Genomic DNA, 26,266 nt, shown 5'->3' with positions numbered 1-26,266 from the left:
CACATAGTACTAGTAAAGCTACACTTTCACTTCTACAAGGTTGTAGGCCTACACAGGCAACAGAAGAAATTAATATTACTGGATTACTGGAATGATTTGCCGTGATTTCTTGTAGTGTTTTCTGCTGTTTACTGTAGTCTTGACAAGCTATGTCGGATGAAAAAAAAAAAGCTATAAGGTTAAGGGTTATGAATGGCGTACTTGACCTTCACCAGCAGACCGACCAGCTCCACAGCCTTAAGTTACTGTGCGTTACCGTGGCAACGAGCCGTCGCCGTGGTTGCGCTGACAACTTGTTCACAGCCAGGTAAGAAAGTCACACAAGTAAGTTTTGTTCCTTATGTTGATAGCTAGATAGGCTAGTTGTTTTAAAATATTTATTTAACTTTAGAAACGTCACTATCTGCTTCTGCTCGGTATCTGGACGTCAGCAGTATTAAGAACTGGTGTTAAACTGCGGCAAGTGTACGTATTTGGTTTTTTACTAACCTTGCTTACGGACTTGACTTTAAGGTTAGTTGTTATAACAAGGTTAGCGTAATTAGCTACCGTTAACTAGCAGAAAGTGCTTGCTCGTGTAAGGCTTTGCTAGTAAACATTATGCATTATTGTAATTGAGGAACCCATAAAAAGTTAATAATTCTAATCATATAATGTATAATGTAATTCATATAAAACGGTCTTAAAGTCAAAACAAGTTATGTCAGTGCTTTGTGATTGTTGGTAAGATTTTACGTAAGCTAACGCTTATCTGCACATAACTATCATCTAGATTTTACTTGCAGGCTGCACCCTGCATTTTATTACTTGCTGATTCTCAGTCGAAAATGCAACTTTTTTCAAATTTTAGGTTAGGAAAAATCCTATGTAAATTAGACAGTTATACACCAAGATGGTAACAATTTTCAGGATTTGTAGTCAGATATATGGAAGGATGATAATATATAATGACAATGACATGGTAACAACTTTTTTTCAATAGGCTATTTTTATGCCATTAAACTGATAATTCTGTGTTCAGCAAATAGTATTCGTATTAACTCAAGATACGGCTTATCCCTGTCTAAAATGATTTTTGTTGTTTACAATAAAAGGAATGATCCCTATAGAGACCTTGCTAATTTCATGTATCCTACATCTCTATCTAAAAAAAATTGATCTTGTTTGTGGTATGTGGCAAGTTAACAATGCAGGAGAGGTACAGCATGATGTGGTGATGATTCAGCTACAGGTTAATGTTACCTTTTTGTTTTTTCTTTCCTACATTCCAGAGTAAAGTCCTAATGTAGATTGGCAAGACAAAGTTTCTGGTACCTAAACCTGCTGATGGTATTCATAGAGAGATCAGCAGCATGTCCGCTGCCCCTTCTAAGGAAAGATCCCATGAGGGAGCTTCTCACACCTGTGGTAAAGACACTACCAGGCCTGGATCTAAGGTTAAGAAAAAGTCCCGCTCTTTGGAAGTGACTTTACCACCTCTATGCCCAGAGCCACTTCCTCCCTCAGCAGCCTTTATGGCCAGGCCTCTGTTCAGTCGTGCCCCCGTCCTGAGAAATGTCACCTCTGACAGATCTTTATCAGTGGTGGAACTCCCTCGTCTTATAGCCCAAGTAGGACCTGGGAGTGCCATAGCTGACACAAAATGGACAGAAGGACCTCGACTGGTGGCCTCAGCATTAGGGACCGACATCCCTATCAGAACTGCTGATGAGTTGACAGCACAGAGGTAGATTGAATAAAAACAGAGAATTGATTGTGATTTTAATGCACCCATTCGTTTTGATACAATTTTAAAAGTTTTGTGGTATGTCATTCCTAATTTAGTTTATGTGAAAAGTTGTGCTAATTTATGACATAAATACAATACTGTTATCACACTACTTCAGTAAAAATGAGCATTAGAGCATGTCTGCTGGAAATAAATCTTTTTTTTTTGTCCCAGTGTATTATAGGAACTCTGTCCCACAGTGTTTTTTTCCCTTACCAAAGTGCCATAAAGAGCTGACAAATGTAGCTGTTAACATGTACTCCCCAAACTATTTGATTCCTGAATTAATTGCTCTGTTGTTTAAACTCAGTTTATATTGTTTCAGTCTTAGAGAGAAAGAATCCATAAAAGTCACAACATGTAAGGATAAAAAGATAACAACTGTGAAAAATGGGAAAGCGACCAAGCCAAATAAAGTTCCTCTCACTGGCAGAGAGGTAGTTCATATCTTTGCTGAGAAAAGAGACCTTGGAGAATTGGAGCTTTATTACCTGAAAGAAGTGGATGGGGACTCTTACAGGTATACTGAAATAAGGTTATTTACCCTTAAATTTCAGACTCCCACAGATGTTCTTATGTAGTAATTTCATTCTGCTGGAATACATACAAATAAACTATGAATGCACAGTGATATGTCTTTGTTTTTAGACCCTATGACCTGCGAGTGGTCCATTCTAGTGAAGCTGGCTCTGAGCACTACATCTTCTCCCCTAATACTGTACTACATGTGACAGAAAGGGGTTATGGTGGACTTGTCAGTCTGGCAGAGTGGTACAGAGAGTCTGTGTTGTGGACAGCTTTGCAGGAAATCCCGTTTTTCAGGGACTTTAGACTGCGGAAAGCTTTTACATGGTAAGTACATATAAGCTGCGCTTTCTGTCTCTTCTTTCGTTTTGTGTCTTCATGCTTTGCCTGCTTGATGTTTTTTTGCACCAGGTGGCATAGAAATGTGCGCAAGATCATTTTTCAGCTCAAGTGTGAGGATCTGCAGGATATGCTGGTTATAGCTGTACCTCAGTTCAGAAATGCTCTTTTTCTGTTCAGCAGGTGAGTGCCATCGACGTGCAAGTCATTCACTATTAGTTAAGTTGTTGCTTTTGGTGTAATACGTAATGAGCTATTAGACTTGTAGCCAATTTTGGATCTGACCTTTAACTGTTATATGGGACAGATGTTAAGCTTTAACATTAGTTGTTCAGATTACCTGGTAATGATACTGCATCTTTTACAGAATATTTGAAGAACTGAAAGGGACACACCAGCTGCCCCAGGAGGAGTCTAACACCTACACATTGCTGGAATTCAAGAATGTGCTGACAACCATGAATCAAGAGTGTCTGCAGATATTTGAGAAGTTATCACAGTTTCGCTCTGTCATCCTAAATGCGGTACCACAATTTTTTTTTCTGACGTAAAACAAAATAACAAACTCAAACCTGTGTTAAGAATAGCTTAACTAATAGAGTAATATAGAGCTTTAGACATTTTTTCATTGGTTCATGCATACAATTTCAGAGCATGAAAAAAAAAGAGTACAGTTTCATCTCAGAAAGAAGCCTGTCAATATCTGGAAAAGATGGGCATGTGGTAATTTTTCTAGGAAGCATTTTTTTATTTACAACATATGTTATTAATACTTATCACTGTAGAACTTTATCTATATATTTTTTATTGCAGTGATGTTCTTTTATCCCCAGGTGAAAGAGAACAGCTACAAGGCACACCAGGAGCTGCAGCTGCACATAGAATATGCTAAAAAGCCAAATAAGAGCTACCAACCTATTCACCTCCATCTGGCTCACCAGCAGGAGCTGAAAAAAGAGTTGGCCTGGTCTGAAAGCATTTTGCAGAAATTGGGAAACTTTGCTGCTCTCATCAATCAAATGATTGTGCAGAGTCTCGTAACGAACATCAGACAAGACGTCATTTCTTTCCTCAACAATGTTTTGAAGGTGAAAAGAGAGCATTCGTTAACTCCACTTATATAGCAGTGTCCCCCTACAAGAACACAAACCTTCCTGCTAGAAAAGAAATGTTGATTAAAAACACACACTGTCTTTAGTACTGCACTGTTGCAACCTGCTCTTGAGATATTACCAAGAGAAATATGGATACAAAACCTGAATTACTTTGAAGCCTCACTGCTACATAAAATAATGGAGGATGCATCAGATAAAGCAAATTGACTAATCATTTAATTAACATTGAATTAAATGAATGCTGTTGATGTATTTTTGTTTGTTAGAGGAAGAAATCTCAGCAGTGCTGTCTCTTCCACACTGAGCTGTGTTTCAATGCCAATAGTCAGCTGACTGTGGACCCAGCAATACATCTTTTTCAAGAAGCAGTGAGTGAAGCACTCCTGACTGTTGGTGACTCTACAGTTCAGGTGATTTACACAATCCCACAGTTGCAAATGCAGCTACACCTACATTACAGTATATTTTTCAGTTGTGGGCACTATGAAATGTGCCTCATATTTGTGACAATTGGTAATGGTAAAATCACTTTTCTAGTTCATAATTTGAACACTCCATAAACAGAAAAGTGTTTGCACTAGTAGAGTGGTAGGATTACTAAAACACAGTGAAATGTGAAGGACAAAAAAATAAGTATGAATATGTCAAAAAAGTTAATTTGCACAGATGTAAAGCCTTGGACATACTTATGATAAATTATATAAAATTTGCTCTACAACATCAATAACAGCATCATTTTCATTAAGACCAATCCAACACTTATGTAGGATTAAAACCTACATTATATTTAAAATGTTATGTTTATTACATCTGTTCATTCAAGCAGTATTTTTGTAATTTTGAACAGCATTTTGAACATGAATTTATCTCCAGCCTCATAACACCTTTCTTCTCTGGTAGATGTGTGACACTTGTGGATTCTTCCTGGAGATCAGCAACAGTGTCTTCAGCTCTGATTTTGCTCAGGATTCAACCTCTGACTTCAGTTGTATTGAACATCCTACTATTACAAGTACGGCCATTTGCATTGAAGTTGTTGCTGGTCTACAAATTCCACTGTTTTGATTTCAGTTTATTTGAGCTTCTGCTGACCCAAACCCAGTATTCATATGAAAATATGCCTGAGCCCAACCCAACATTGGCATTCCTGTTGCTGTATGGATCAATGTGGTCTAAAAACAGAAATGGTTCCAAAATCATATTAGTTTTTTTTTTATCATTTATTTTATAAACAGTTGGAAGATAGATTGTTTTAAGTGTCCATGTGTTTCAATTCCCAGCGGAGAACAAGAACAATGATGGAATGACTGGACACAGAAGGTTTTGCTGCTGGCGATTTCTCAAAGACCTGCCATCTAAACAGACCTTGCTAACAGTGCAGGGCAACAGGGTGCATGGTTGCTACTACCCCCTCCCCAAGAGACAGCTGGAGTGGCAGATCAGCATCAATGACATTACGAAACAAGTTGAGAAAGAGCAGGCTAAGATCATGCAGGCAAGACTGTCACTTTCAAATCAAATACTAGCCAATGTTAATGCATAATTAGTTGTCGTTTTAAAGAATTTGCACACCTGCTCATGTGTTTCTAGTAATTCTCACTGTTCTCTGCACAGGAAGCTGAACTAGAAATCCAGCATCTGTATGAGAGCTACTCATGGTTGGTGGACATCCATTTGTTCATTAGCCAATGGAGTCGAGCCTCTTTGGAATCCATGAAGGGTCAGCCTGCTTTACTGTATGAGGAGCACATAAAGAAGGTACGCCACTGGACTGAAAGAATCTACACAGTTCCCTCATCAATCTCTACCTCCAACCAACTGTTCATCATCCAGTGCACCCACATAAAGGAAAATCTAGGTATGTCTGCTCTAAAGTAATTACATATCCTCTACAGTGTTACTTGAAGTCTCTAAAAGATTCATATTCAAGAACTTTTCAAATCAGCATTGCCCCATACCAGGAAGGATGAATGAAACAATGTTTCCTAAAAGAAATGACTAGTTATTGTTCCCTGCCTTTGTAAAATAGTGAAAACTGTATGGTTTGTTGATGGGTTGAGAAATTACTTCTTTGTATTTATGCTGAATGCTCTAATACTCTTTGCCTTTGTTTTTCAAGGGCAACAGTTGAGGTTCATTGAGGAGGAAATGCTAGAGCAGCTTGTTGAGCAGAACAAGCTGCACTCAGAAAGCCTCATATCAGACTTGGAGAGGGCTACTGCTGAACTCAAGACAGAACCCAGAGACTTACATGACCTCTCAAAATACGCTCTTATGGTATAGACACTCTTTAAACTTTACAGACTGGCATGAAAAATTTAAGTGTAAAGGAACAAAAACATAAAGAGAAGTAGATTACCAGTTATGCAAAAGAGATAAAACAGCCCAAAAGCTAAGGAAAAGATGCCATAAAAAGTTTAGTTTTACCTCTTTTACCTTTATATGGTTGGTAAATTAAAGATTCAGTTCCTCTGAGACTCTTTTGGTCACACATTCACTTTAATTTAATTATTCATCCCAAGGGCTCTACCTTGTCAGAGCAAATGTGTTCTGAATTTAGATTCCATTATCCAAGAATGATCAGGTGATGCATAGTGCATTAAGGTCAGATATTTTGAGGATTTCTGATCCCAAAACCAACCATGTCTGTCATTGTCTGACCAACACCCTGTTTTTGCAAAAAGCACTTTTCAGTGAGAAAGTGATGTCTTTCACTCACATAACTACATAGCATTTTCATATTCAAATTCAAGTTAAAAACTATAGTCAACAAAATTTAAGTTGTGTAGTTTCCTCCATGACCTTACAGCCAGGAGATACATTTTAGATCATTAGTTAAACATAGTTTGTTAGCCATGATAAACTTGTAAAATTTAATCTGTCTTCTCTCTTCAGGTGAGAGAATCTGTGAAAATGTTGACTGACAAACAGAAATGTTTGGAGTACATTCACTCACTCCAGAACACTATTTGTATGAACTATAGGAAGATGACTGAACAGGAGGTGACTTTGGAAGAAAAGGTCTGCAGGCATAAAAGTGAAAATGATGCCATTAATAACCGCATTATAGTTGTACAACTCAATTTCATGCATTATTTCGGAACATTACAGCTGTTTGACCACATCTCAGTTCTAGCTTTTTTTTTTACACTGCAGTGTGTCTGCTTCTCTTTGTGTTCTATATTTAGATGCTGGCCATGTGGGATTGCTTTATTCCCATCTTGAAGCAAGCAGATAGCATTGTGTGCCACCGCCTTCCTTCAGTGGCTAACGCATTGGACACAATGTTCTCATTTTTGGTCTGTGACCTTAAAAATATGGTCTCTAAAACTACATCTGGACCCTTCCTTGACCCAAGCCAGAATGCAAATGAGATGGTCTCCAAACTGAACCACATGTGTGCACATGTGCACATTCTCTATGCAAAGCTGGAACAACTTAGTAGGAACAGTCAAAATCTACAAGGTGAGATGGTATACATTAAGGATATACATTATTTCCATGCTTGAGACTGTTACTATTGAACTTTTACTTTCAGCTTTGACCGCTGGTAGGTTAAACAAGAAAAAAAAGATTAATTAACCATAACAAAAGCAAAAAAACAAACAAAAAAAACCTGGTGGTTTTGGTCTTACAACAACTCTTGTCTTTCTAAAAATCCTAATCTTGTCAGACTGTTATGTTTTATTGCCTCCCATTAGAACATCCAATGGATTTGACCATTTTGACAACAGATGTTCAGAAGGTCAAAGCCCGAAAAGAGTTGTGGGAGCTGATAGCTGTGTACACAAAATGGATGGAAGAATGGAAGCAGTTGCTTTTTACTGAGGTAACATATCAAATGAACCTCTCTCTGCTTATTGACAAGATGATTAACTATGTTTGGCAAGGAGGTAATTATTCTGTCATGCTGATGACAAATTTATAACTAATTTGTTTAAAATTTACTTGAACTTGAATTTGCTCTCTCCTTAATTGATTACCTTTTTTATTTCTTTGGAGATAAGAAGTAGTCCCCCTAAGCCATCACTATTGTCCATATGAATTAAACCAAACAAATCATTTGAAATATTCTTTTGTCAGGTTGCGGTGTCACAAGCTCAGGGGAAAATTGCCAAGTGGAAGGAGCAAGCTATATCTCTAACATGTATCATACCTACCCATGATGCTGTGCTGCAGGAGACTTTAGGAATCCTGGAAAGCTTAAGCCATCAGCTTGCAGTCATGGCCAAGCTGCAGAGCCCTACACTCAAACATAAACACTGGAAAGCTATTTTTGAAGGTCAGACACTGTGCCCATATTGTAACACATGCATGCAACCACAGCATATCTAAAATGATCAAAATTCATTCCATTTGACAGGCATGGGCCTACTGTATGTCCCAGAGAAGAAGGTGACTGTTGCTGAACTGATGTCTCAACAATTTGAAGTTGACCAAAAACTTATTACCAAGGTGAGAGCAGGAGCGATGTTACAGATTGGCATCTTATGGTAGTGTTACTAAAATCAGGAAACATCAAACTGTCCGCATATGTCATTAACACATGATACTTGATTACTTTTGTTTATGGTACCTTGTACTCTGTCAGATATGCAGGGATGCACAAGCAGAGTGTAACATGGAGCAGACCTTCCAAAAGCTTCGACAGGGATGGGAAGCTAGACTCTTCCAGCTGGATAAATTCACATGCCCTGTTTGGCAGCATTGTGAAACACAACATGGATTAACAGAGAGAGAGCAGCACAGAGAGGGCACCGTTTCAAATCTCCAAACTGCCAGTCAAGACTCCTCTAATGATGCGAGATTCACCATCATCGGTGAGACTGAATAACAAGCTAGCAAATAAATTTAATACAGCACCACCATACAGTAGTCATTGTTCTAGTCATTGTAAGCATGCTTGTTGAATTACTACTTTGACTCCGTTGCTAGGGGGAATTGTCTAAAAGCAATATTCTGCTAACAAGTGGCTGGGATTTGCCATGTGTTTTCTCACTCAGGTCTGGAAATACATTTTGCTGAGATAGATAATGATTTGATGACTCTTTCCACCATGTTGAAGTCCCCACACAGTGTTGAGTTCAGGCTGCAGATGGAAGATTGGGTGCAGTCATTACAAGATCTTGGTAAGGTGGATATTCAGAAAAAAACAGAGAGGGATTTTGAGAATGTACCACCAAGTGCAGAAACAGTATGAACATTGTATTGTCGTTTGCTTTCCTTTTCAATATTAATAGGGAAGCTGCTTTATTTATTTGAAAGATACCAGCAAATATGGGCCTTCTTGACCAAGATATTCAATGAAACATCCTTTAGTGTTCAGAGAGTGGACCTGGTATGTCCCTGATTCACACATCAAACATATCTCATTTTTTCCATTTTAGAGCTTTGCTTTAAGTTTACATGTCAGATAAGTGTTGATTTTATTCTATTTTTTTGTAGCTGGAGCAATTCCGACCAGTTGATGAGACATTTAAGGAAATTATGCACTCTATATCAAGTGATCCTCATGTGTGGAACTTTGTTCATTCCAAGAAGACAAATGACAGATTCCATGGTAATAGCCTTTCTCGGATTCTCACTGATGATCTGTCTACAATGGAGGCTATTTCTAACCAGATGGTGGATCTCCTGGACACCCTCTGTGAACAATTTCCAAGACTCTGGTTCTTGAGTGACAGGGAAGTGATACAACTACTCTCCTTTCACCCAACGCCTTTCACACTGCAACCCTTTGTACGTAAATGTTTTAAAGAGGTATGTTGGCTCGAAGTGGATTGTGAAATACAATCTAATACAAGATATGCAAAGAGCTGTGGGGCTACATCTGAAAGCCATAGACAGATGAAGGTGCTGGGTTTTTTTGGCAGCCTCCAGGAGCACATTACCTTTCTGTCTCCTTTGGAACCAAATCTCAATGCCTTGGTTTGGCTTTGTGTTTTTGAGAAACAATTAAAGTTGACCATGGTACAGCTCATGAAACAATGTGCTGTTGTGCGAAACCAGCTTGAACCACCTAGTCAAGGTTTGGCATGTGATAAGACATTTGGAGATGTCCTGCTTCACATTGCTGATAAGAGGAAAATTGCACTACCTGTGCTGGATCTGCTGTCTGAATATCCTCTTCAGTGTCTGCTGGTGGCTGAGGAGGCAGTTTGGTGCAGTGTTGTTCTACAAGCTTTCCAAGAATCAAGCCCAGTGAAGTTGAGCAACATAAAGGCATACAACTCTGCAAAACTGAAAAACCTCAGCCGTTCCATAAGAGATGCAGTCACAGGAGCTAAAAGTGAATCTCTGGTTTCTAAGTACACGATGATGTGTCTGCGTGCTTTAGTGCAACTTACAATGAATCATGCACAGCAGCTATCTCAACTCATGGAGGCACATTGTGTACCTCTGGAGTCGTCTTTTGAGTGGCTAAGTTTGATGAAGTATCATATAAACTCAGAAGATTGGAGTCTGAAAGGCAATGATGACTCAACATGTTATGTGGATGTTTTGGGCCATCAACTCCAATATGATTATGAGTATTTTGGTCCAGAAGATTGGGTGATGGTGCATACTCCGTCCACAGATCGGGCGATACTGGGGATTCTCCTTGCTCTTACAGGCTACAGATCTGGATTTGTGAGTGGACCTTGCATGTCTGGAAAGAAAAAGACTGTAGTCCAGTTAGGAAAAGCGCTGGGGCGACAGGTTGTCAATAAACAGTGTTGTCCAAGCATGAGACTTGGTGTTGTTCAGCGGATGCTGTTGGGCGCCCTCCAGACTGGAGCATGGCTTCTGCTGGACTCTGTGGACTTACTAACACAAGGGATCCTGTCATTACTGGGACAGCATCTTGTAGACATTCACCAATCCTTTTCTGAGTTAACAAGAAATAAGAATCAAAGAGTGAATGAGGAGCCAAAGGACAGGACTGCTGATGGGGTCACAGGTTGCAAAAACATTGTTGATTCAAAATGCCATATGGTACTTGCAGGGAAAAGCATTTCTGCCAGCCTAAGCTATGGATGTGTACTCATCTCATCAAAGAGGTACACATCTGAGGTTCCAGAGAGTCTGCGATGTGCAACCAGACCGATTGCGTTAACCCATCCAGATTACAGGATAATTGCAGAAGTAATGCTGACTTCCATTGGTTTCTCAGAGGCCAAGTCTTTAAGTCGACATCTGGTGTGCCTCATCAGCCTGGCCAAGGATTCCCTCTGTCTGCCTGATTTCATCACTGACGACCAGAGCTGCTATCTTGTTGTCTTACAAAAGATCATCTCTGCCTCTGAATTACACTTTCAACAAAGTGTAAGGCAGCGAGAAATTTCAGATGAAGCTAAACAAACTGCAGAACAAACTGATCTTATGTCTTCACAAAATGTGACTGCCAGAGTTGTTGAGATGGATAGAAAAGAAAGTGAAAAGCTTTCCAGGTTGCGCAGTTCTCATTTGTCAATTGTACAGGGATTAATGGAGGAGACAGCCATTGTCAAAGCGATTCTGTCTGTCTTATTACCTGTTCTTTATGAGCACAAGAAAGCCTCACAGTTCTACATCATTTTCAAGGACGCATTTCCTATAGTCTGCCAGTTTCCTCTTTTCCAACAATACATTGAGGAAGAAGAAAATAACCAACTTAAAGATGCAGTTTTAGAAGAATTACAAAGGAAATGGTTTCACTTTGACAGAGAAATTATTTGCACTGCTCTTACACTTTATCAGACCATGAAGTTTTCTCAGGCAGTTATGCTTATAGGCCCCTCAGGTAGTGGAAAGACAACCTGTTACTCTACTCTAGCTGGAGCACTCAATCGTCTGGCTGCCAAGGCATCGGAACATGTTTTTGAAAATGAGGATATGATTGAAGGAGATATCTCAAAGGCAGAGCCACAGATCTCTGCTTCAACCTGGAACTCTGTTGACACTGTGGTCTTATTTCCTAACTCCATGTCCCATGAAGAGGTATTTGGCTGCTTCTGTGAAAAGAGAGGATGGCAAGATGGAGCTGTTGCAAAGGTGCTGAGAGATTCAGGACGACATGAACCAACAAGTTCTACAATCTGCAACAATAAGAAGAAAAGTGATCAGACATCGATAGTGAAATGGCTGGTAATGGATGGGAATCCTGTGGGGCAGCCTGGCTGGTTAGATTACTTAACCACACTGTGCAGTCCTGAGGACCCATTTCTGTGCTTGTCATCAGGTGAAACACTGCCATCCCAATCACACCTTAAGGTACTTATGGAGATCACAGACCTACGTGATGCAAGTCCCTCTGCAGTGACCCGTTGCAGCCTTGTTTATTTCACAGGTACTGATCTGTGGAAGGCTGTGTGGAAGAGTGAAATGGATATTTTCTCTTTTGAACACAAACTGGATCAAGGAACCTTGAAAATGTGGAATCGTCTGGCTGAAGATCTGTTCTCCAGAACTCTTAGTTTGCTTAGGCAAAACGCATTAACTTCTGCAATCCATAATGAAGGAGAATCTTTTAAAAGCCTCATGTATGGACTGCAAGAAATCATGTCATTTGTTCGGATCCTACGTGCCCTCCTACAGCATTTTGGGAAGGAAATGGAAAAAGCTGAGGCAATACCACAAATAGACAAAAGAGGTATAACCATTACTCATAAACATTTAACCTTGTAAACATACAGACTAGTTAGTAGTGATTTTACTTTTATTAATACATCATCACTTTTCTTCCCACCAGATATACCTCTACACAGAACCGGCACAGCAGGCACAGATTCCCACACTAAAGAAGACCTGTTCGGCAGGAACCTTTTTCTGGTGGCTTATATTTGGGGATTTGGTGGACATCTGCATCCTCGGTAAGATACTCTACATGGAAGTTGTTATGTAGTCACATATATTTACGCAAATAATTTAGTATGTATGTTATCGCTATAAATGTAATCAGTATTGTTTTTACAAAAGGCCTACAAAATCAATGTCAATCACTCATTTTCTTCATGTATTTTATGTTTTTACTTCAGCCACTGGCCACAGTTTGACTTACTAGCCCGTCAAGTGCTATTTTCTTGCTGGGACAAAATTGTGGTTCCTGATGAAGAGAGCGTGTTTGAACATTTTTTTAACATCAACAGCAAGATATGCCCGAAGAACACACTGTTGACAAATTCCATCACTCCCAAGGTTTGTCCTGGACATTCTGTCTAGTGTAGTGAAAGTACATAAATGTACTGATCACTGCATTTAAACATTTTAACTGACAAGTGTCTTCAATCTATTTACATAGTATTGGAAATATACCTATCTCCTGAACCTCATGTTGGAGGCAAACCAGCCAGTGTTGCTTGCAGGAGAGCCCGGTGCTGGAAAAACCACTCTGTGCAAAACTTTGCTGAGTTTTGACAAGCCACATATTAGCCTACCAGCCAGTCCACTCCTGAGCTCCAGAGACCTGCGCACTATACTGAAAAAGATCAGCTGCCAGAAGAACTGTAAAAACACTATGGGGTCCATGCCAAAACAGCCGAAACTGCTTCTTTTTGTGGATGATTTGCATGAAGCCCCCTGTGGTGAGTAAGAAAATTTACTTTAGGAGAACTAGTATGATTCAATTTCAATCTGATTTTGCACTGTGTGAAGCTTTATAAGGTTAATTTTTTTTATCGTTCTTGTTGATAGATGTCTTTGGGAAGACGTCAACAGCTCTAGAGACGCTACGAAAGAGTATTTCAAAGGGAGAGGTTCTAATATTTGATACCTACCACTTCAAGTTATTGAGTTCTGGAAGCATCAGCTACATGGCTACCTGTTGTGTCTTTGGAATGGGCAATCACCACAGTAATGTGATATCCTCCAGGCTCTCACGCCTGTTCTCCATCTTTGTGCTACCTAGCCTATCTATGGATGTTATATTGTCCATTCATTCTCCTCGGCTAAAAATCTGGCTCAAAGAAATGCCACTTAAGCAGAGTGGTGAGGATATGGCATATTGTATCATCACTGCAACTAAAAATCTGTATCATGCAGTATGTGACCAATTCCAGCAGACTGTGCAGAGGCCCCATTTCATATTTTCCCATCATGACATTCAGAAGGTGTTTTGGGGGATGTGTCTGTGGCAGTCTAACATGCCAAACACAGGGACAATGCAGAAAAAGGACTATTCACTATCAGGTATCCCTCCAGTCCTGCCAGGACCTGTAGCATCAGTTCTTAACATAGCACATCTCTGGATGCATGAGTGCATGCGCACTTTCGGTGATAGATTATGCTCAGAGGATGAAAGCAAAACTCTTGTGTCACTCATAGCCAAGACAGCAACAACACACTATGGAATTAGATTGGTTGATGATACCCGGCCTGGCAGTTTAGATGACCCACACACTGTCACAAGCCTTGCTATTCACACATTACTCGTGGACACAGCAGGCACCTGTCAGCCAATAGGTCAGAGTGTAGATACACTAAATCTGCCTCAAGAGCCAAAACCAGCTGGCCAGTCAGACCTGAAGAAAAGCCATACATTGAGTGAACCTTCCCTTCTGTCTGAAAACAATCACTCAGAAGAGGCAAGCCTAAAAACTCACCCTCTGCAACCCCAGATTGTTCAGCATATGGAGGGCACAATGGCTAAGCTTGTATATGGTCCTGAGCTCTCTGAGGTCCCAAAGTCAATGAATCAGCAACACAATTTTAAATGTAGCTGTTCTTATCAGGAACAAGACCTTGATGTACTACTGCAGGAGCTGTATGCACTCATCGACAGAAAAGATGAAGACAAAGGACAGAAAGCTGAAAATGACTACAACATTACAACTAGATTCATTGTACACAGACAGAGGGTGAGTCAGCTGTTACATATCCTCAGGGCGTTGCTCATACCTGGAGGTCACGGAGTGCTGATTGGCTCAGACAGAGGCACAGGACGTAAAACCACTGTGCGTTTAGCTGCCTATGTGACGGGCCACCAGTTGATGGAGGTGCATCCTGGTAATGAGAATAAGTTGCATGAAATCCTAAAAGAGGCTGGGAATCAAACTAGAGTGAATGGAGTTAAAGTCATCATACTGGTCCATGAAGGAATTAGCCAGTCTGTCAGAGAAGAACTATTGGTGGCGATGGCCCACAGAACCTACCCAGGGCTCTACACAAATGAGGAGTTGAGAAACCTTGTTTCCAGAGTGACTGCTGTGAAAAACTCAAGAAGATACCTTATGGACAGTTGGATGTTTGACAAGTAAGAAGAAAATACCTAATTAATCTGTTAGTCCTCATGCTAGTTTACCACACTGTTTAGGCCTAACTTACCAGTCATTACCACTTAACTGCATCAAATTGTGTTATTGAAAGTTTAGGCCTAGAAATATATTTAGTGTATTTACTGTCAGCCAAAAGTGTATGTAATGCTAATGTACTTGTGATTCATCACTACATCCATTTGTACTGTAGTAGTACTGATGATGATGGTGATGTAACATAATTTACAAGAATGAGCTTATAGGACAATTGTCTGACTACTTACAGTAAATATTTGAAAAAGAAAATGTGAGTATTGCAAACCATATTCATTCTTTTTCTTTTAACAAAGGTACTTGAGCCAAAGCCACAAAAATGTACATGTGTTCCTGTTGCTTCCCTTCACCATGTCAGACAGCAGTGAGATACCTGCCAACAATAGAACCCATGGATGGAATGTAAATAAGTATTTTCTTTGAATTACTACTCTTCTCATTGAAGCTTTGTACCTGTACTTTTCAGACCAGTAATGTGGAGAAATCAGCCCAGGCACCACCATTTAAACACACCCTTGATTAGGGTGCAGGACCCTTTGTACCCCAACTGTCACATCACAGTTGAGTCACTGAGGTCCACAGTCCAATTGTAGCTCATGTCGTTGAGTACACACAGTCCTAACTTAAATGCTGACTAAGTGGTCTCTACTCTTATGTGATATAAAGTGCAGGTTGTGCCATTAAGTATGTAAAATTTCTAATGTAATTTTTAATACTAGACCTAAATGGAAGACTTTATCCTTTGTGATCTAGGCACAACTGACCAAGGCCCTGAGCTTCAGTTGCTGTGTGGAGGTGTACCAGCCTTGGTCCAACCAGTCTTTAGTGGAAGTTGCTGCTCAATGCCTCAAAACCAGTCCCCACAAAAGTCAGCCACACCACCAAAGTTAGTCTATACTCACTTTATTTTTTACCATTTTTACTGGCAGTGTTATATCCAGGCTGTACTGAGACATATTCTTTTTCCTTTTCTTTTCATTTAGTGGAGAGAGAAGGCTCAGAAGCCAGCCTGTCTGTGGCTATGGCAGGAATCCATCAATCTGCATGTCACTATGCTTCTGTCCTTCTAAGAGCTCAGCCTTTCAGCCCTCAGACTTATATGGAGTTCATTGCCCACTTTGGTTACCTCTGCAACCATCTGCACAAGCAACGACACAGCCAAGCTAACAGGTAGTTCTTAAACCGGTAGTTGGGTAGAATTTTCTCTCCCTGTGTCTCAAGTATTTAATGTGCTGCTGTGCATATACCAATACATTTACATACATTGATTATACTACTATGAGCTAGCTTTATCTGATTAAGTGACCCCGTACTGTACCTACAAGAAACAAAAAAATATTAGGTATACTGAAATTTATCATTCAATCCAACACAGCTGCACCACAAACTACATCCTGAACAATATCTAACATAGTTGTAACAAAAATTAAACACACACAACCTTCACAAAGGTAGCATTTGTTGCAGACCTGTTTAATTGAATTGCAGTAGACTGTACGGGTCTAAATTATATTTTCTTGACACCCTATTATATCTTTTTAACACAAAACAGAAATACACATGCTGGTCTACTGTAACTATTGTATTTTTTTCAGAGTTGCCACTGTTTTGTCTCATTTGGATGTCAACAACAACGCAATTATGCAGTACAAACAGCACTTAATAAGACTGCAAGAAAAGGTTGCTGAGACACAGCAGGTAATGTAGAGCAATTCAGCATGTAGTTTAAGTGGGATCAATATTCTGTGTAAGGTTGCAGCAATATTGGTTGCCACTATTTCTCTAACACAAGAGGTTATTTTTCACCACAGTCAAAAATGATATAAAAGCAGTATATTCAGTGCACTTCAGAGGCTTATGGAGGCTAAAAAACATCCTGAGCACTTATATAGCTTATATAGCACGAATATTGTTTATTAATTTGACACTGAGAAACTCTTAACAGTAATATTTATTTTTTTATCTAATTTTTAAAGAAGATATTATGTTAAAGTAATCCTACATATGTACCTCAGTTAATATTGCAATTTGAATGTTATATTTACCTTATAACACAACATATTTACAAATTTAGATATCTGCATCAATGGTATGTTTCCTTCCTCTCCGTCCTGCAGTGTGAGAAAGAGCTCCTCAGAGCTGTAGATTACCAGAGGAACCTGCTCGAGGAAGCCAAGGAGACATGTGTATTGGAGGAGAACAAGCTGTATCATCTGGAAGAGCAGATAAATCACACTCAGAAACTGGTAAACAGATTTCCTGTTTTATTAATATCTGCATCTAAAATCATATAAATAATATAACATACTTAGATATTTAGATATTGGGTGGTCAAATCTCTATAGGAGAGAATTGAAGTGTCACAGAAAATGATCTTGATATTTTAAATATTTTTTCCAGGAGAGACCTTTGTTCCTGTCAGGCCTTAAGATTCTTAATTGTCTGAATCCAAATGACCTGGAGGAGGTGCGCCACTACAGAGATCCACCTGATGGAGTGGTGAAAATCATGGACGCCATATGTTTGCTGTTTAATCGTCCACAAGGATGGGAGAGTGCTAAACAGCTTCTTGGACAATCCAACTTTTTCCAGGTGTGTGGAAAAAATATTTATATTAGAACATACCTTTTAATAATAAAAAACAGTACAGTGGTGTCATACATACGTTTATAACGTTCAGCAGTGGTTTAGCAGTCCAATTGCTCTGCATACAGTGGCACAAGAGGCTGTTTTGGGATAGCTTTCTTGCTAATATCTCAAATATCTCTCCTAGGAGTTGGAATTTTTTGACCGCTACAGTCTGACAAATGAACAGCTGCAGCAACTCGGCCAGATAGTTCACTGTCCCCAGTTTGTGCCAGAGTCTGTGCGAGAGGTGAGCAAGGCCTGTGAGTCCCTGTGTCGATGGGTCCAGGCTGTGTATGAGTACTGCTGTATGCAACACCAACAGTTGGTCAAGCAGCAATTAGAGGTGCTGGCTGAAGAGGCACGAGGTCAACTGCACCTGGCCAATCAGCACAAGGAGGATGCATACCATTGTCTAGAGGATGTCAAGCTTCAGCTGCAGTTGGTACAAAGAAAACTGGAGGAGCTACTGCTGGAGCTGCACACAGCTGAGAGCTCAGAAAGAGAAGTAATTACAGCTGCAGGACAGTTGGAGATACATATCAGAGACTGGAGGGCTGCTGCTCAGGTAGCACAGAATTTGTAAATATACTGTACATGTCACCTAAACATGCCGCTTAATTTCGTACCACATGTTTTTTAATATTATTTTTTATATGAATGATTATGATTTTCTCTATTTTCCCATCAGGAGGCAGAGATAAATAACCTATCCTTACCAGGAGATTCCCTTATCCTGGCTGCAATCATTTCTTATTTAGGCCCCTTTGGACCTGATCTGCGTGCAGATCTGCTGAGCAAGTGGAGGGAGCTATGTCAGACAGGAAGCATCAACATAAACCCAGAGGACCCCAGAACCTCACTGTTTACCCACTCTGATGCTGCACATTCTTACCCCCTTATCGGTTTTCCCATCCCTCTGTCTGAGAGGCTGCAGCTGCCTCTGGGTCAGGCGTTAGGTATGCTCCAGGATGCTCCATCTGCCAGAATGATTGCAAAGCTGCTGCTGTGGGGCTGCAGGAGTGCCTGGGTTCAGTGCTGGCCTCTACTGGCAGACACCCAGCAACATCTAGATATAAGCTCTCAAAGCTGGCTCATCACAGGTAGGTCCTTAGATTTACAAAACAGCTGTGCTGGGATTTTCCCATTTGTTGCACACTGTCATCTAAACCAGTGATTCCCAACCAGGGGGTACTTGTACCTCAGAGGGTACTTCTGCAGTTGCCAGGGGGTATGTGGAAAGATTGCAAAGTAGCTCAACTAATTTGACAAAATTGAAATTATGACATTGATTAAAAGAAAATATCCACATATTAAGGCAGCTGTAACACCTGAACACTACTGTACCTGTTGCAATTATGGAAGAGTGCGTCAAAACTAGTTAGCAAGCGAGCACAGAAGTCTACAGCAGGCAGCTAAAAGTAATGGATAAATGGTTGAAATAGCTAAAAGTAATGGATAAACGGTTGAAATAGCTAAAAGTAATGGATAAATGGTTGGAACGTCCAGCTTCACTCTATATAGCTAAAAGTAATGACTAAACAGTTCAAATGATTAGCTAAAAGTAATGGATAAACGGTTGAAATAGTTAGCTAAAAGTAATGGATAAATGGTTGGAACGTCCAGCTTCACTCCAAGTGGTGGTAGTTTTGCTGACCAAACCAACATTAACATTGACACTTCAACTGTATGAAAAAATTATTCTAACAATATCCACTTTTATATAATCAATAATGTTATACATTTGGTGCATGATAGGTGGGAATCGATGAAGGGGAATGTGAGTTCAGTTGACAGGGCTGTGGGGCTAACTTAGACCAAAAGGGTTGGGAACCACTGATCTAAACCCCCCTGACATTTTAGGCTTGTTTTGATAATCACGTCATATCCTACAGAATTGGTGATGACAGTCCATTTATTCACATTTAGGCTTCCCACTAATCAGTTAACCTTTTAGTTAGTTAACCTTATAGAAATAATAACTAATGCCTATTGCAACTTCCCAGAAATACAGTCATAAATTTATTTAGTTTTTTGAAAAGTCATAAAAGCCCAAAGTATTTTCTTAACTGTTATTGTATTACCTTCCTGGATAAACAGCATTACAAGCAACAAAACATTGTGCTCAGAAAATACATGTAGCAAATACTGTATATATCACACAGTTTTTACCCCTATTTATTTGTGTAGAACATCACTACAAAGCCTATGTGAATTGTAAATTATATTGAAAAACTTACCAGTACAATAAGTGTCTGCTCTGCAGGAGAGAATGCCAAGCTTGAGAAGGAGGCAGAGTGTGGAATGGTGGTTTGTGCTGATGATCCAGAGCTGCTGGACAAGCTGGACCAGGCTGCAGAGAAAGGTGAATTAGGGGATGTTACACAAATGAAAAATATCATAATACTTGGCTTTACATAATGTTATAGTTAACTTGGTACCCAATTTTGTGCAATTTCTAAGTTACCATGTCCTTTTTCAGCCTTATGTCATTCTAACCTTTGGTTTTGCAGGTTTAAGAGTCCTGGTAACTCACGTGGAACGTGTGATTCCCAGTCCACAGTTTCTGGCCAGATTGGCACGCCCTGCTGGATGTTGCTTTTCAGCGTTAGAACAGCATGTTCAGCCGGCCCACCCTGAATTCTGCCTCTTCCTTAGCACCCATCTGCCTGTCCAGCTGCTTAGCAGTGGTAAGGATTTATAGAGTCAATACAACTGCACAAGGTCTCTGTTAAAGTCACTTACTTGGCATTTTGCTTGTAACAGAAGTGCAGGATTTTCAAATCCATTCATCATCCCTGTGCAATAAGAGTTTGTCTTGGTGATTGGCTAAAGTTGTAACTGATACTTAGATATACTAATAACTTTTCACAGATCATAATTACACTCAGTATTGAGACAGCATACTGCTCTATACTGTTTGTATTATGCTGTGCATAAAGAGTTAGGTCCTAACATGGGCTACCTAAAAACAGAAAGGAATGAAATGGACTCTCTGGACATTTTGGAAATGACTCAACTGAAAGCAGTGGCTCACTAGGTGTTCTTGCTTTTGTTCCTTAGCGATCCATCCGTCCATCTTGGCTCAGGTACGTGTGGTTGACCTCTCTCTGAGCTCAGAAGAGATCCAGGAGCTTATGCTGACACAGCTTCTGCAGTCTGAATGTAAAGAGCTGCTGATTCAACACTTGCAGTTCCAGAATGACAAGCAGTTGCTGCATGAGAAACTGGTCACAGAAGAGGTGACAAGACCACCATTTACCATCATATCATGCAAATACTGTTTCTCTTGGTTATTTAGTCTCATATGATTCAGTGAAATAGAATGAAATCAATGTGGGACAATGTGAGCTTCTTTTCTCTTGAACAAAACAGTATGATTTGAAAAGTGTTAAAAGGCCAATCTGCAACTGGCACTGATTTCTGCCTGACCGTCAGAGTTTGCTTGTCTCATAATTGTTGCCCAAAATTTTTGCTTTGCTCATTGTTGCATAGCTATGGTCAGTAGGCATTTGTTTGGAATTTACATTCCAAACAATTTCAAGCCTCATTTCAAGTAGGTTGCACAATAGATCACATCAGCATCAACCCTTCTTTCACCTGATTAGATGATAGCACCACTTGCTGTCTTTGTTTCCATGGCATCTGTCATTGTCAGGTTTCTTCTTAATTATGCACCAAAATAAGTTTGTGAATTGGAGCCATGTAGTTGCAGAATCCTACATTTTATATCTAAAAATACCTTGTTAAAATATTTTGCACAGGGTTCTTGAGTTTTGTGAGGTGACAAGTCCTGCCATTATCTAAAAGCTCTGCAGTTTGTCGATTGATCTGGCTGACATCCGTCGGGCTCAAATGATTATTGGCTTTGCATGTTCACATAATCTGCATTAGATTGTGGGCTATGTAAACCTTATTTCCTGGTCTGCAGTTGGAATGAAGACCATGTGGACTCTAACAACACATGGTGGTTGTGGCAAGGATACTGTACACCAATCATGGACTGGGCTTTAGAGAGTGGTTCATGGATTTCTTAATCAAGCTACCACTGTGATTGTGGTCAATGACTGAAAAGGTTATTTTATACCTTTAAGTCAAACTAAAGCTGAGTGCAGTTATTTTATGCTAAATCTGACTTGATAGATGATAATGTAATTATCTGCTGTTGTTTGGAGCTGCACCATCAGTTGACTGTACACAATCTTGTCTTAGGATGCGCTGATGGACTACATCCTGCAGTCTAACACCTCACTTCTGAGGGACTCTGATTTTCTCCTCCACATGGCTGTTTGTCAAGAAGCAATGAAGAAACTGCAGGCTGAGATCCATCAGCTGAGTGAGGAGCTGGAATACCACAAGTCCCTGATGGCTGCGCCCCGACAGTTAATGAGGCTGGCTGTTGCCCTCTACCAGGCTCTGCGGGAGGTGTCCAGTCTTTCCCCTGCCTACTACTTTTCCCTACGTGGCTTCATCACAGTTATGCAAGAGGCCTTCATAGTGAAGGGTAGGCCATTAGTGTCATATATTCGGAAAGTGCCAGGGGACATAATACCAGAGGTCACAAACCGGATGGTATCCCAGCTGCTCGTCCAATACAGGCCTTGTCTCTTCAAGAGTCATGCCGCTGTTCTGAAGCTGCTGGTGTCTGTGGCACTGCTCCAACACAACCAGCTCTGCTCTGAGGCTGAGAGGGTGGCTTTCCTCAGGGGCCTTCAAGACGTAGAACAACCTGTCACTACAGTAAAACGCTGTTCCCCTCCTCCCACTGTCTCACAGCCCACCAGGACTCTGCCCAGCTGGATACCCCCACATATCCACCCAGAGCTCCTCTGCTTGGAGAAGATCCCGGTCTTCAAAGGGTTGATTGCCTCTCTCTCCACTTGCCCCATACAGTGGCAGGAGTACCTGCACTTCCCTTCCCCCACTGTAGCAGGTGCTGTTCCCTGTCGCTCTCACTCCCATCTATCCCTGCTACAGCGTGCTCTCCTCTGGAAGACGATGCTCCCAAACTGCCTGGAGGGATTAGCTGAGGCCATGGCCACCTACCACCTCTGCCTGCCTGGACAAACAGCTGGGACTGAGGCCCCTCACACTGGGAACCCAGAGGCCCTCTCACGATATCTTGTCAAACATGAGGGACCCATCATCCTTACATTGCCCAGTCCAAGAGGAGATAAGTGGACAAGCATTCAGCCTTTTCACTTAATAAACAAATTGGCCCACTGTGTAGCAGAAACAAAGAAGGTAAAAATATACTGCTTAATTTTGTTTCAAGTTAATGGCTGTAACCAATGTACATCAATGAAGTACTTGATGTTTTTCTCAATGAATATGTTTCAGGTTCAGGTGAAAGTAATTTCTTTTGGGGCTCTTTGTGACAGAGAGGTGATTCTCTCAATGCTGGACAAAGCTGTTAATGATGGCCACTGGTTGGTTTTTAACAACTGTCACCTGTTGGAACAATGGGATGATAAAGTAGTGGCTCACCTCAGTCGGTTGATGTCCTCTTTCAGAGGTAGGTGGTCCATTCGTTATCATTAACAAATGCTTACAACCCAAGTTACAACCCAGTCTTTTTATTAATGGATCTACCTATCTGCCTCCTTGCCTACCTACCTGTCGCACAGAGGAGCGATGCCTGATTCACCCGTGCTTCCGATTGTGGTTTATAAGTCAAGAATATGCATCATGCTCCATACCAGGTAGATCTATTATATTGCCATTACTGCTCTATCCAAGTCTTCCTTTCGAGGTCAGTCAGCATAGCCATAGTCAAAGGGATGAACCAGTCTTTGTTTGTACCACCAGTTATAAATATTGTTCAATATACTGTAGAGTGTCAGTCTAATCACGACCTTCCACAAACAGAATACACTCAGTACACTGGTGTGCATTTAGAGCATAACGTACATCCATATTTATTAATTTAAGCAATCTCACAATCTTTAGTTTTCTTTCTTAATAATGGCATTTAGGATTCCTCCTAAGTGATCTAATTTAGAGTAACCTCTGTTTCTCTTGGATTTGCTCAGGTTGTAATCATGATTATGATTTTAAAAATGATTATTATTTTTATTATTACACAGCGGCAGTGCGGATGTGTGCCCTGCCTCTGGTCTGTGACTCTCCCTGGGATCTGAAGGAGGAATTGAGCTGTTCCTTGCGACAGGTGGTGTCCATCATACGGTGTCAATCATTGTCAGGTGTCACAGCAGACAACATGGAGCCCCTCCTCCACTGTGCCATCTTCCACTCTGTGTTACTGCAGAGACAGACCTATAAATACTTAGGCCAAGGGAGAATCTCCAATTGGTGAGGATATGGGCCCACATACTGTATACTATACTTATTATACGGTAGAGGTGTTGTCTCATCGAAAAATATTTGTATATTCTCCTGTCATATCCATTCAGAGTGAAACCAAATATGACCTGAATTTACGTCTCAGTATCTTAAAACCAAGGTAGATTCTTCAAATGGTGCATATGTCATGATGGATTAAGAGTTTATGCCTGTGCATGCGTATTGTTTCTGTTACCTAGGAGTCAGGAAGATCTCTTGGCTTTGATGGATGCACATATTTGCATTGCTAGTCTCTGCCATGACAAGACTAAGGCTTTGCAGTATATAGCAGGTGAGGCAGCATTAACAAATACAACTGTCCCTCTAGTTCAGTTACTGTATGCTTCAACCTTGTTGTACTTTTCATTCATAGTCAATCTAGTCCATGGCGGCCATGTACTCGACTCTGCAGATTTGGAGGTGGTGGAGAGCGTTGCCAAGACCTGCCTCAGCAGAGTGCCGCCTCTCTTGGGCAGTGGACCACACATGCTCTCAAATATTATCAGCAATCCTGGCCACTTTGGTAACCAAACAACGTTAATGTATTTTGCATAGTATACATCTTACAAACTGATTGATGAGCCAGTGAACTGACAGAGGGTTTTAGCAAAGATTTCTTTACTCTTACCTTTTAAACATTTAGCTTAAGCCTTTATGTAGAGCAAACTACATAATTGCAGCATTTAAATGAGGCTACATTCCTAAATCAACATCACAAACAACAAGTAGCAAGGTGTGCAAGCATTAGAGCCACAGTGGGTGTTTCTGTTTGTCAACTATCCTGTGTAAGTACAATGTATTGATTGTGGCTATGTTTCATGTCCCCAGATTTGTCAGGACTACTGCAGATTTTGGAGCAGGGTCTTCAGGATTCAGCAAACATCAATGACCCCCTTGTGCTGGGCTTTAGTGCAGATGTGGCAGATGAGATTATCAAGATCAATAGCCACAATCTGAATATACTACTGCAGGCCTCCCAGACTCCTCAAGGAACAGTGAGGAGTTTCTACACCCAACTAAACCAGCCCACCACACTGCCATCCTACACCCATGCTAGAGACAGACTGCAGGCTCTGAAGAGTTACCTCACACACAAGAATGACAGCATAGCTACAAATGCAGGAGCTGTTTCTCACAGTCCCCTACATGACTTCCTCCAGGCTGAGTGGGATGATCTCATTGATTTGGTGTCCTTGCTCCTCTCGCAGCTCCAACAGCCCGTTCAATACAGCACGCCAACCTTCGCTTCCCTCCTCAAGCTCACTAACTTGTCTCACTTAGAGAGGAGGGCAGAGTTGCTCAGTGCTTATCTCTGGCACCACAACACTTCAGATCCACCTGGTGCCTACCGACTATCTGCTTTCAAAAATGCTAGAGGCTTTCTGGCAGCAGTGATGAGAGAGGCTGCTCAAGTAAATCGCAAATATATCAGTGATATAGCCCTGCATTTTCAGGTAAAGCGTACAAATAATGAAATCGTACTAAAATGGTCTTTTATTTATGGAATCCAGTGGATGAGAACAGTTAATTTCCTACTATTGCTTTAACTATTTGCAGGTGCAGCAGGTTGAGTACTTATATTGTTATCTTCCTTCCAGGTTCTGAGTGATAGTACATACCCAGCCTCACCTCCCCTGGACGCTCTGTACTTGTGTGGCCTGGAGCTGAGAGGGGCATCATGGGATACACAGCTAGGAGCCCTACAGGACACAGTCTCCCTGCAGCCATGCTCACTGCCACTTGTTTGTGTCAGGGCTCAAGTCAGGAGCACAAATACTGCCCGAGATACCTTCCCTTGTAAAAGTTCACATTTAAAGGACACCAGCAATGTCCAAGTCGCACATGCTTTTCCATCGATTGCCTCACAGTTACCACTCTATCACTGCCCGCTCTATCTCGATGAAGAACGGGAGAATGGAAACTGGGGACTGGCAGATGTTAACATTATCACTATGTTTCCCCTTCATGCCAAGCTAAATCCTGTTTTGTGTAGTTTGAGAAGGGTGAGGCTAGTGAGTATGCTCTACTAAACCAACGTGGTTTTACCTGCTGTGATGCACCAGACTGGCACTCAGATGCTTTTACTGAATAAACAACTCTGGATTGATAAGTCCTTACTCATACTACATGAAAAATCTTGTAAATGTATTTGTCATTAGGATTACTATTCACATAAATGTATGTGACTTTCTGTTGCTGTATAATGCCTCTTTTAAAAATTCAAAGCATTACAAAATGTAATGCTTTGAATTTTTGTTTTTCATTAAAAGCTTTACACAATGTCTTAA

General features: G+C 40.7%; 2 protein-coding genes across 5 annotated transcripts in view; both read left to right on the top strand.

Annotated features, from left to right (window-relative positions):
• The window catches only part of fam20cl (family with sequence similarity 20 member C, like), a 35,838-nt gene that overhangs the window by 7,147 nt on the left and 2,425 nt on the right, over window positions 1–26,266 (top strand). The window lies entirely within an intron of this gene.
• On the top strand, window positions 181–26,266 carry LOC122871756 (dynein heavy chain domain-containing protein 1). Of its 4 annotated transcripts, none has more exons than XM_044187092.1 (45): window positions 186–307; window positions 1,272–1,726; window positions 2,094–2,288; window positions 2,417–2,620; window positions 2,705–2,815; window positions 3,000–3,156; window positions 3,284–3,355; window positions 3,466–3,720; window positions 4,014–4,157; window positions 4,648–4,759; window positions 5,028–5,242; window positions 5,362–5,605; window positions 5,867–6,024; window positions 6,643–6,768; window positions 6,936–7,212; window positions 7,449–7,576; window positions 7,831–8,029; window positions 8,111–8,202; window positions 8,339–8,567; window positions 8,751–8,876; window positions 8,988–9,085; window positions 9,193–12,358; window positions 12,458–12,578; window positions 12,744–12,903; window positions 13,007–13,289; window positions 13,399–14,956; window positions 15,308–15,413; window positions 15,765–15,897; window positions 15,995–16,181; window positions 16,607–16,709; window positions 17,129–17,257; window positions 17,412–17,603; window positions 17,785–18,204; window positions 18,328–18,739; window positions 19,903–20,001; window positions 20,150–20,326; window positions 20,700–20,878; window positions 21,849–22,880; window positions 22,977–23,151; window positions 23,264–23,338; window positions 23,723–23,948; window positions 24,179–24,270; window positions 24,352–24,501; window positions 24,807–25,432; window positions 25,577–26,266. In XM_044187092.1, the coding sequence occupies exons 2-45, from the start codon at window positions 1,353–1,355 to the stop codon at window positions 26,006–26,008; spliced, it is 13,749 nt and encodes a 4,582-aa protein (XP_044043027.1). In that variant the 5' UTR covers window positions 186–307; window positions 1,272–1,352; the 3' UTR covers window positions 26,009–26,266. The 4 variants fall into 4 exon arrangements, 3 of the variants coding, with proteins under 3 accessions (XP_044043027.1, XP_044043043.1, XP_044043034.1); XM_044187099.1 differs by lacking the exon at window positions 186–307 and adding an exon at window positions 353–465; XM_044187108.1 differs by lacking the exon at window positions 3,284–3,355.

The sequence above is a fragment of the Siniperca chuatsi genome, linkage group LG3 (assembly GCF_020085105.1).
Source record: "Siniperca chuatsi isolate FFG_IHB_CAS linkage group LG3, ASM2008510v1, whole genome shotgun sequence".
In the NCBI taxonomy this organism is placed as follows: Eukaryota; Metazoa; Chordata; class Actinopteri; order Centrarchiformes; family Sinipercidae; genus Siniperca; species Siniperca chuatsi.
Note: the sequence above shows the minus strand (reverse complement) of the source record. Positions and strands in the feature narration are given on the sequence as shown.